The 12,380-nt window shown below is 42.8% G+C and overlaps 1 protein-coding gene across 2 annotated transcripts in view; it reads left to right on the top strand.

Annotated features, from left to right (window-relative positions):
- Positions 1-12,380, top strand: part of ST7 (suppression of tumorigenicity 7) — a 309,424-nt gene that overhangs the window by 250,707 nt on the left and 46,337 nt on the right. For both annotated transcript variants that reach the window (XM_061165296.1, XM_061165298.1), the window contains one exon: positions 8,024-9,260. In XM_061165296.1, coding sequence (XP_061021279.1) covers positions 8,024-8,119 — 96 coding nt within the window. In that variant the 3' untranslated portion in view covers positions 8,120-9,260. The remainder of the gene's footprint in view (positions 1-8,023; positions 9,261-12,380) is intronic.

Here is a 12,380-nt window from a genome sequence, read left to right as displayed (position 1 = left end):
AGCCTATGCCATTCATTATTTATTATCCCATATTATCCCAAGCCAATCTCTGAATTAAAGTAGCTGCCAAAATTCTGGTAGATTAGAGTATAATGTAGTGAAATTTAAAATAAGAGTATATTCACAACATTAGACAATGTCATTGGCCCAGTATTCTTCCTTAAACTAATACACAGCTCTTGGTGGGAGTTTGGGATCAGGACAGTGATTCTTAACCTCTGGTGTGCACAGAATTCACCCGGCCCCACCACTGGGAGTTCAGAGTGTTGAGTGTTAGCACCCAGGAATCTGCGTTTTTAACAAGCTCCCTCCCCACCCACCACTCATTATGAAGATGGATGGGTTGAGGACTATTCCTTCAGAGAACACTGGCCTCATGAAAGCCAGCCTTCTAGCAGCCATCTGTGGATGCGTGGTGCAGTGTCAGAGCCATTGAGGTGACGACTTTCTAGGAACCAGTGGTTTCACCCTGGCCGCACCTTCAAATTATCTGGGAAGCTTAAAATTTACTGATGCCTGATCTTCCAACCCAGGGGACTCTGACTTAATTGGCCTGGGGTGCAGCCTGGGTATCTGAGTTTTCAGATGCTCCCCCTTGGTGATTTGGGTGTGCAACCCGGGCTGAGGACCACTGTATTATATGGAGTGACTGCCTGAAGCTGCATTAACCAGGGACAGGGCTAGAAGGAATGGCAGATAGTACATAGACTACAACTGGGCATTCCCTAGGTTAGGCTGCGTCACTGCCACAATATCGCAAAGATGTGTTCATTACAGATTAGACCAAGGGCCACTCTCCTCATTTAATGTTTCCAAAGCTTTAGTTTTGAGTCAGAGACCAAATGATTAAATAAAATATAAATTTGCCTTTACAGTCCTCTTATTTTATATGCTACCAAGGTGTGATAGTTTGGTCAGCTACTCACAGTTTTCAAATGTAGTTCAGATAAATTTGCTTTTAAACCTCTGCCTGGAGGATCACATTCATCTTCCCCTTCATTAAGGTTTAGCAGTTTCCAAAATGTCTGGAGAGATTTTGTGGGGAAGGAAGATGGATAGCCTGAAGGAGACAAGCCCCGTCTCCTTCCTCCTCCCCCCACCCCCTCCTCCCCGAGTCTTCGCCACATTTTCACTCTTGTCACCTCATCAGGCCCCTCGTGAAGACCCCCACAGGTTATCACAGCTGCCCTAAAGGCTGCCTGCAACCATTTGCAGCTTGTGAAAATGATTTTCTCAGCCCTCGCCTGAGATAATGTCCCTGGGATAATGACTTAGTAGATGGAGAGAGATTGTACTGCCACCCGCCAGGCTGCGTGCAGCTTGGGAACTCTCCAGCGTGTTTACATGTTGGTACGCAGCCAGTGAGGAAGCCCGCAGCCAAGGGTGAGCCACTGGAAAATAGTAAAATGAGAGGCTTCAACTGGCTCTCCCCGCCTAATCTAATCTACCTCAATGACTTAGAACTAACTCTTCCTAGAATGTTTGGTTACCAAGATAAGGTTGCTCATATAAATAAGTGATCGTTCCAAACCCAGCCCCTCGCAGAATGTGGGAAGGTCAGCATGCTGACCTCTTCTGCTTGAAGGGCCCTGTCTTTACTCCTCTGGTCTCTCTCCTTCCCTGAGATCCAGCCCCCTGACTTCTGACTCTCGTCTTCAACTTATAGGCCCTGACCTCTTTGAAGTCTGATATTGATTACAGTGAAATGTCAATTGTCTGATTGCAATAGGGCACCTGGAACTTATTCAGATAAGCAGAGGCTTTTCAAATGTTAATGAAGCATGTTGTGAGCCGTGACCTTCTTCTAAATGATGGTGTTTTGGGAAAAGGAGTATCAGGCAATTGAAGTGTCTCTCTCTTTTATTATTAGTTCAGTTGCTTTTTCTCACCACAAGACACTGATTAAATTACAGTGGGTGGGTTTTGGACCATGTATCTCTGCCCTCAGGACAGGAGTTTTGGACATTGAGATAGATGAGCTGTTCCAGGGTTGCCTGGTGTTGCTCATTCAGACTTAACTTTTCAGGCAATAACATTTCCCAAGTCTCTCAGTGAAACTGTTGTTTCTCCATGTGCATTGGTTGAGTTTTGGGCCAGAAAGTGTTGACTGATTTTCAAACTTGCAAAGAAATATAAATGAGCATCCCAAGGAAGTAAGGCATGTTCCACCAAACTTTTTTTTTTTTTTTGTAGTACCTCTTGATGAAAGCCACCGACCTTTGTCTAGCTACTAAGTGAAAAGAGCTTATTGGTTTCAGGCACCTTATTACATTGCTGCTTCTTCCCTATGGGTGAGGGATGGGGAAGAGGACATGAGGAGTGCTGCTGAGGAGGAAGGTACCCTAGTAACAAAGGGTGCGCATCCCAACTGGGTGAATGTGAGAGAACTAGGATCTCTAGGAAACAGTTCAAAGGATTCTTTTCTCAATTCTCCCAAGGATAGAACATCCTAGATACAAGGAAGAGCAGTTAATGATCACATACACGGGAGGTATCAGGACTTATTTCTCTTGTGGAACCTGGTTGAGAAGCACAGGTGTGGTCTAGACAGGTGTAGGGTTCATTGCATCTTGTGGCACAGTGTGGAAAGGGGTGCTGGCAGACCTCAAGCTGAGCAAGGCTTGCCACTGAATTTCCAGAGGCCCTCCTTTTATCCAAGTCAGGTCAGTGCCCAAAACAAAGCAAATAAACAGGCAAGCCTTTATTTTGAACCAGCCTTGTAACAGCATCTTCCTTCGTTCTTCTACCCATGCCGTGGCTCCCTGTGTCCCCACCACCCCCAGTTAGTTAGAAAGCCACCCAAAACTCAGACTTTGAGTGGTGTCTTTCATCTAACCACTCTGGCTCACGATAATGCATCAGTCATTCCTTCCCACCTCAGTCACAAATTTGGTGGTTATAAATCTGTTATTGGTCAGGTTTTCAGGATATGACAACTTCACCAGCAAAATGTTCATCGGGCCCCATCTTCCAACTCTTGCCAGGATGCCTGGGTCATCCAGACCAGTTTAGCACCTAGCTCCTCTTCATGGGACTACTACATACAGGCAAATATGTGTTATGGAGCCTTGACAGTCTCTGATTACAAACAAATACTATGTATGTATATTTTAAATTCTGCAGTGTTACTATGTTGGACTGATAGAGTCAGGAGACTTATTCCATATTACACTCTCAGAACTAGGATTTTACAGTCTCTTTCAGAGGCAGCGTGGACAGTAATTGTTTATTCCTGGGTCTGGGATCTCCCACAACTGCATCCAGCTCTGAACTGAGATGTGCAAGCCATCCAGTTATTAGGGTGAGCAAGCCATGTGGTGCTGAGCGCCCAGCCAAGGACAGTTTCAGAAAGCCAGGCATTGCCGTGCGTTAGCACCTACTGGAGTACAAAGCCATCCTTCCTTCACTCGAGAACTATTGAGGCTGCCTTATTCCTGTTTGCTTTTTTTTTGAAGATGTATACTAATTTGTTTTCACATGAGCATGGGTGGAAATTAGTTATTTTTGAAGGAAAAAAAATGCAGAAATAGATAATCATATATATATGTACATATATATATATTTTTTCAGCTTATTTTCCCTTATAGGTTGTTATGAAATATTGAGTATAGTACCCTGTGCTCCACAGTAGTCCTTATTGGTTATCTCTTTTATGCAGAGTAGTGTGTTGTATTCATCTCAAACTCCTAATTTATCCTCCCCCTTCCCCTTTGATAACCATAAGTTTTTTTCTATGTCTGTGGGGCTATTTATGCTTTGAATATAAGTTCATTTGTATCATTTTTTTTAGATTCTACATATAAGCGATATCATACGATATTTGTCTTCCTCTGTCTGGCCTACTTCACTTAGTAAGATAATTGCTAGGTCCATCCATGTTGTTGCAGATGACATTATTTCATTCTTTTTATGGCTCAGTAATATTCCATTGTGTAACTATTCCACTTCTTTATACACCCATCTGTCAATGGAAATTTAGGTTGCTTCCAGGTCTTGACTATTGGAAGTAGTGTTACAGTGAACATTGAGATGCACATAGCTTTTCAAATTATGGTTTTCTCGGAATACATGCCTAGGAGTGGGATTGCAGGATCATATGGTACCTCTATCTTTAATTTTAAAGAAATTTCTATACTGCTTTTCTGGAGAAGGTAATAATAATAATGATAATTCCTGCTGGCTCAGACGGTAAAGAATCTGCCTGCAATGCCTGAGACCTAGGTTCTATCCCTGGGTTGGGGAGATCCCCTGGAAAAGGGAATGGCTACCCACTCCAGTATTCTTGCTTAGAGAATTCCATGGACAGAGGAGCCTGGCAAGGTGCAGTCCAACGATCACACAGAGTCGGACACAACTGAAGCAACTTAGCATGCATACACACGTATTCCTCTCCATAGTTGCTGTACCAATTGACTTTCCCACCAACAGTGTAAAAAGGTACCTGTCTCTCCATACCCTCTCTGACATTTATTATTTGTAGACTTTTTGATGATAGCCATTCTGACTGGTATAAAATGATACTTCATTGAAGCTGTGATTTGCATTTCTCTAATAATTAGTGATGTTGAGCATCTTTTCATGTGCCTTTTGGCCATTTGTATGCCTTCTTTGGAGAAACATCTATTTAGATATTTTGCCCCCCCCCCCTTTTTTTGAGCTCTATGCACTGTTTGTATATTTTGGTCATTAATTCTTGTTGGTTGCATCATTTGCCAATATTTTCTCCCATTCTGTAGGTTGTATTTTTGTTCTGTTTATGGTTTCCTTTGCTGTGCAAAAGCTTTTAGTTTGATCAGGTCCCATTTGATTATTTTTATTTTCATTAATTACTGTAGGAGACAGATCCAAAAAGATATTGCTTTGATGTATGTCAAAGAGTATTCCACCTCTGTTTTCCTCAAAGATTTTTATAGCACTGTTTTTATATTTAGGTCTTTAATCCATTTTGAGTTTGCTTTTTGTGTATGATGTTAGAGTGTTCTAATTTCATTTATTTACATGTAATTGTTCAGTTTTCCCAGCACCATTTATTGAAGAGACTCTTTTCTCCATTGTATATTTTTTTAGTTAATTTATTTTAATTGGAGGCTAATTACTTTACAATATTGTAGTGGTTTTTGCCATACATTCACATGAATCAGCCATAGGTGTACATGTGTCCCCCACCCTGAACGCCCCTCCCCCCTCCCTCCCCATCCCATCCCTCAGGGTTGTCCAGGTGACCAGCCCTGAGCGCCCTGTGTCATGCTTTGAACCTGGACCGGCGATGTATTTCACATATGGCAATACACATGTTTCAGTGCTGTTCTCTCAAATCATCCCACCCTTGGTTTCTCCCAGAGTCCAAAAGTCTGTTCTTTATATCTGTGTCTCTTTTGCTGTCTCTCATATAGGGTCATTGTTACCATCTTTCTAAATTCCATGAAGTGAAGTGAAGTGAAGTTGCTCAGTCGTGTCCGACTCTTTGCGACCCCATGGACTGCAGCCTACCAGGCTCCTCTGTCCATGGGATTTTCCAGGCAAGGGTACTAGAGTGGGTTTCTATTTCCTTCTCCTTATATATGCGTTAATATATTGTATTGGTGTTTTTTTTTCTGACTTACTTCACTCTGTATAATAGGCTCCAGTTTCAGCCACCTCAGTAGAACTGATTCAAATGCTTTCTTTTTAAAAGCTGAGTAATATTCCATTGTGTATATGTACCACAGCTTTCTTATCCACTTGTCTGCCGATGGACATCTAGGTTGCTTCCATGTCCTGGCTATTATAAACAGTGCTGTGATGAACATTGGGGTGCACGTGTCTCTTTCAGTTCTGGTTTCCTCAGTGTGTATGCCCAGCAGTGGGATTGCTGGATCGTATGGCAGTTCTGTTTCCAGTTTTTTAAGGAATCTCTGCACTGTTCTCCACAGTGACTGTACTAGTTTGCATTCCCACCAACAGTGTAAGAGGGTTCCCTTTTCTCCGCATCCTCTCCAGAGGCTGCCTTATTCTTAAGTGCAAGTCCAAACTGACACTCAAGGCCCTCCCCAGCGCTCTTCCATTCACTTCTTAACACTCTTCCTCTATCCCTTCCAGCAAAACCGAACTGTTTATTATCTTTTGGTCTTCCTAGCTGCTTTGCTTTCCCATTTCTGTTCCAGCTGTTCGTTGAGCCTGGAGGCCCCCACTCCATCCACCGCCCCCACCCCCCGCCTTGCTCACGTTTCTTTCCTTACTATTCTTATCCCATCTCTGTTTTTTTCATACCCCAGCCATCCACTGGGGACTATTTTAGTCACGTCATTTTCAGCTTCTCCTGTTCCTTTCAACAGAATGGATTCTGTCCCTTTTTGACCTTCCCGGTGCTTTGCTTGTTCATCTGTCTTCTGCTGCATTATGGTCCACCTGGTACTGTTACTTTGCTGGGTACAGTTCTTAGTAGCTCCCTTCCCCCTCCCCCAGGCATTGACCTTTCTGACAGTGGGACTTTTGTCCTAGACACTTCTATATCTCACCCAGTACTTAAGTGCCTTACTTAGTAAATATATTCAATTGTTGTGAAAGAGGCAACATAGAGAAGACAACATAGAGAAAACTCTCGAGTTTTCATTACACAAATCTCACCCTTGATGATCCTGCCATAATGTGGTACAGGCCTTCCCAGTTTGTATTCTACTGGTTCTTTTTTGAAAAAAGAAGAAAAGATTTTGAGGTCAAGTAAATTTTGGAAACTTGCCTACCATACTTCTTTCCGAGGACCTGCAGTCCGTAGAACATGTGACCAGTAGAGGAGCCTGTTTTAACTTGATTAAATGCATATCTGCCAGTTTGGCCTCAGAACTATGCTTTCTACTCTGTGTATGGTCTCTTGTCTCACACTGCAGTTCTTGGGCAATTCTTGGTGGTGTAGACTGTGCTGTACTCTCTACAGGGGACTGGGACAAAGGACTCCACAGTATGAGGACCAGATTCCTTGGTTCTGAACAGAGAGCAAGGAATCCATCCAGATACCCATCTTATACCTGGCTGGGTTTAGGCACTTCGTCTGCAAGCTGCTGATGGCTTGTGGAAAGAGGCTGATTCTTCATGAGAATATAATAAGAACAGACTTGAAATCATGTTAAATGAGTCTTAGGTGAGGCACCTGGCTTTTTTAAAAGGCGCTTTTCAAGAATATTATTCTCTACGTGAAAGAAAGGAACTCAGTAACCAAATGAAAGAGATTCTGAAGGTCTCTTCAGAGGAGCATCTTTTTCACAAGGATGTGTGGTCCATGGAGTGGCTGGCCTGCTACCTTCGCCCAGGCTCCCATGGTGCTCACCGCTGAGCAGCTGTTTCAGAAAGAAGCATGGGCTGCAGGTGTTCGGGAGATCATAGGATCCCAGAGCAGCTCACAACCATCCCACAGACTGGACTTTTTGTTGTTGTTGCCTTTTCCACTTAAAGCTCTATAACTAGACAAGCAGGTGGAGGAGTTGTCGCCATGTTTTAGCTCTTCTGCTCACTCACCACCTGTCCTCTGTCCCTTTGGATGGCACTGGTCATCTCCATGGGCAGCCTCATATCCTGAAGACTAGTTGGAACGCCTCAGCTCTGAGGGCAGCTGTCCATGGAATGAAGGGCCTGTCAGCCAACATTTTTTCCCCTTGTCCATCAGGACTCGGGGTGGGGGTGATGGGGTTGGGGTCGGGGACAGAAACTGGAATGCAGGTTTGTCCATCAACCAGTATTTCCTACAAACATAAATATGTAATCATAGTGTTTGGGGACTTTTTATTATGCAGAGACTTAATACACAAGCATGGGTTGGAGAGGTTGGTTTTATAGTCTTGAACAAGATCTCTCCTGAGGGACTTCCCTGGTGGTTCAGTGGTTAAGAATCTGCCTTACATGCAGGGGACGTGGGCTCAGTCCCTAGTCAGGGAACTAAAATCCCATATGCCATGGAGCAACTAAGCCCACGTGCCACAACTGAGACCCGATGTAGTCAAAGAAAAAACCAGATCTCTCCTGACTGTGTGCTCTTCTGGTTTGTCCGCAGTTCCTCAGCACGTTGTTTGCCCCCTTAAACTTTGTCATGGAAAAAGTGGAGAGCATCCTGCCTTCCAGCCTGTGGCACCAGCTGACTCGGATCTAGGGGAGCCCACCCGTCCTCCCTGTCACCGCGCCCAGCAGGCGCCACCGTCTCCTTGTGCCAACTCCTCGCGGACCGCAAGAAAGCATGACTTTGAAAAAGGGAAGCCATTCCAGGATTTTAAAACCTTCATGAACTGTCTGTTCCATATTAAAAGCTGTTTTTGTTGTACAAAATTCACTGATGTTCAGTTCTATTATATTTTGCCTTCAGAAAAGAAAAAAAGTCAAAAATAAACTTTTGTGTATTGCAGCAACCAGTCGTGTCTCCCAACCCTAAAATCGTTGGTATCCAAATAAACCTATAGGTTACATTTAATTTGCTAATGCCCCCAAATCTGAATGCCACACGATGGTATTCTGAGCTGAGGGGACTCATTTCAGCAGGCCATTGGCACTCTTTGGCTTGGAAAATAGACTCTCTTTGGCTAAAAAGCACCATCTTTTCAGCTCCAAACTGTGTGCCCTCATAGGCCAAATATGCAAAGAAACTTCCAGCATGAATGACAGGAAGCATGAATGAAAAGTATGTGCCATCACAGGTTGTTCTGGTTCACAGACTCTACTCACAGAGTAGAGCTCAGCACTGTGGTTCAAGGAATCATTTTGGTTCAGCTTTCTGAAATTTGTTGTGAGAAGAAAACTTCTGATGAGAAGATGCTAACCCAATTGTCTATTGTAGAACCTGCCCACTTTTCAACATTGCCATTTTTAAAATATTTTCTCATAAGGGTAATTTCTGTTTTTATCATCTTTGCATTCTTGATGCGTGCATGTGAGCGTTCCTTGAGTGTTTTCGTGATCTGAACCAAAGTGGTCGTTTGTCTTCACCATCTTTGAAAGCCTTCTCCATGAGTCACACCTGCCGAGCATGCATCTGGCTTTACTTAAGCAAAAGAGAAAAATAAATAACCTTGACTCCTCTTCTGAAGTGAAAAGTACCTCTATTCAGAATCTCAATCTAGTGCTATATAAAAAGGACTGTCCTTTACATGGTTTGTTTTCCCTTTTGTTTAGAATCCTGAATCTTTCCCCATGAGCGTTACAGTAGGCAGAGTTGGGGAAAGCACCACACAACAGCCCCCTTGGCATTTGGACTTCCTGCAGCCTCCTGGTCTCCATCCAAGAGCAGAGTCAAGAGGCAGGTAATGTTTAGGTGCACAGGCCTTTTCATGCTTCGGGCAAGCTTTTTTCTCTACCTCCTTTGTGCAAAGCCACGGCAGGCATATGCAGTTGGCTCTTGCCCTATCTTAGAAGAAACTAAACCCTATATCCACATCAGTAGTGCTGCTCTTGGGGGCAGGGTTGTGTCTGCTTTGTTCACCGCTTTGCCTCTTCTTCCTCTGGCACAACTCTTGACCTGGAGTGATGCTTAAATGATCTGTTGGACAAATCAATGTAATTATGATAGGTACAGATAAACTTTTATTCATTTTCAGAGTAACGAGATTGGTTCCAGCAGAGAAGGACCAGGGAAGCCTTAGAATTATAATTTGGTGCTAAAAGAAAAAGTAGTAATTATTTCATGCAGTTACTTAACAGATGAGGAAACCAAGGTCGAAAGAGATTTCAACCTGTTCAAGTTGAGACTGGATTGCGATAAGCCTTAAGTGAAAGGTTCAAGAGCCTGTAGGTGATGGTAAGTGGAAATGGCCCAACACGAGTTGTTGTTAGAAACCCCAGTTGCAGGAAATACAGCAAAGAAATGTAGCACACAAGGATCTGAAAGCACCTTGTGAATTTGATAATTAGGACTTTAGAGCAGTTCCACAGAGAGGGGAGGCCAAAGTTAGACTTCGACGGGTAAGGGGAGTGAATGGGAGAGGCAAAGGTGGAGAAAAGATGGTGACAGAATAAAGATTGTGAGGGAATAAGAGGGAACAAGAGGGACTTTAGAGGAACGAGTCCATGGTCCAGGAGAGGAGCTAATCATGTGGGCTAACCCCTGTCTTCTGCCTCTCTCTTCAATACTCTGCTCAACTCTCAGGGCAACCATGACTCACTCTCACCATTCTGACCTCCTTGGGCCTGGACACCAGGAAGGTTGCTGTATTCCCAGTACCTGTCTTACATTGCTGCTGCTGAGGACAAACATTCAGGTCTTTTTAAGGGTTATATGCAAATCTGTGGAGAGGCAAAACCAGAGCAACCAGTATGTCAGAGCAATTTTTAAGATGATTGATTTTACACAGTTATTAAATTTCTTGCCTAAGCACCACATTTCCTGACTTCATAAGATGGCAACTGGAATTCAAGTTGCATTTCTGCCTTCTGCTTTTGTTTCTGTTTAAGGGGACATCAAAATCCATCCCGATGGGCTTTCCTCTATAAAGACACTTCCTCCCAGCAGGACAGTAAGTGTCCCATGAACTCAACTTATATGTGTTTTTTGGAATACAAATGCACACACTCTAAATATTAGCAAATTGGATCTAGCAAAATATACAAGATACAATGTGACCAAATGGAAAGGTTGCATTTTTTTTAACTTCTTTTATCAGTATTTAAATATAAATATCATTCTGTCTTTATAAAAGAATTGGGGAGCTTTCCATATCTTTATATGGCCCAGAATAATTAAATACCAACATTACCTGCTCTTCACCAATTAGATAAAACTCAGACATGAAACATCTAATTTTAGTGCTTTGTTAATGGTAGGTCCTTGATCATCATTTTACTACCTGTAATGGCGATTGGTCTATGCAAATAGTCTACTTTTTTTGTTTGCCTAATTTCATGTTTGCTAGGAAATTAATGCTTTCTCTAGGCATCAGATGTATTACCACGAAGTTACCCAGGTATATCTTTTATTGTATATTTAGTCTGTCCTGCATTTGTGGTAATTTCACTTTTCTCATTCCTAACTTTGTGTATTTTTCCTCTTTCTCTCTTTTTCTGCTCTTTAATCATCTTCTCAAAGTTTATCTTAAAGTTTTTGGATCTGTTGATGCATTCTTACTTTTTATCTTGTACTTTACTATTTCTTCCTGATTTTCCTAATTCCTTTAGATGAGTACTTGGTACATTTTTATATTATTTTAGGAAGGAGGTATTTAAGGCTATGAATTTTCCTCTAAACGTAGCTTTCTTGTTCCATAGATTTTGTTATTAAGCATTCTTCACCCTTTGCTAGAATTTTGTGTTTTGGTTTCTTTTATCCAAGAGGAATCATTTTGGGGACATTTTTCTAGTAATTAGTTCTCTATTACTGCCTTGAAGGGATTTATTTTTAATATTCCTCTGAAATAGCTAATCAAAATATCAAAGATGTTCAACTACTACCCCCAAATACAGTAGACACTGACACCTCATGTCCATGGACTACTTCTAAGTAAACTTTTGATCCCTGTTTCCAACATTTTAAAAAAAATTACATCTTGCTTCAGTGTAAACCTTCAGGGTGGTGTTAAAATATCTAAACCATGCTTATGTCTCTTCCACTGTTTCTGTTATTCTTATTCTCTCTGCCTCATGGCCATGCTCTTCACCACGCAAAACCAGGTTCCCATCACATATTTGTCTTCTGCTCTGCAGTCATGATAGCTCAGGCAGTACCAGGAATTGAAATGTAAAAGAAGGTGGTGGGGGCTAGACAAGGGCTTGAAGGAACTCGTCTTGAAGTTCTGGCTTTTGAGGGTCAAGAATGGCTGAGGTTAAGTGGGCATTGGCTGGAATGAGAACATCCAGGCAGAGGTGAATTAGCTCTCTATCAGGAATGCTTGGAGTGCTCAGGGTCTTCATCTTCATAATTTTGTCTCCTTCACTGTGAGTCTCCAGCAGGAGCAAAGAGCAGAACGGAAGCAGGTTTTCTTCCCCTCTTTCTCCAGCTTTTGTTTTGACCAGTTTGTCTCTTGTTTTGATCAATTCAAGTCCATTTCATAGTCCCTTCGATCCTCAGCCTTGAATCATGTGTGTGACCAATCTTAGGAAGAAAATCTCTGGAATCAAACTCCTCAAGTGACTGTCATCATTAGGCAAGCAAACTTCAAGTGAGTCTCTTTTTGTCCAGGGGAGGGGCAGTAGGTTTTGATTTTAGAGAATATGTAATACGTTCCTGAAGTCTGATGGCTCTTGGCTTCTGTGCATATGGCTGTCAGACCTGATGCGCCTCCCCCAAACAGGCTCCCCATGCAAGCTTTGCTGCCTCCTTTCTGAGTCTGGGTATGGCTTGCAGGCCCATAGGCCACCCCTTGGTGCCTCTCAGTTTCTCCACACTCCCTCAGGTTACCCAGTCTCTTCAGTGGAAGCATGTCCTTCCAAAG

The sequence above is a fragment of the Dama dama genome, chromosome 18, assembly GCF_033118175.1.
Source record: "Dama dama isolate Ldn47 chromosome 18, ASM3311817v1, whole genome shotgun sequence".
Classification (NCBI taxonomy): Eukaryota; Metazoa; Chordata; class Mammalia; order Artiodactyla; family Cervidae; genus Dama; species Dama dama.
The sequence above is the reverse complement of the archived record's forward strand: the minus strand, read 5'-3'. Positions and strand labels throughout refer to the sequence as shown.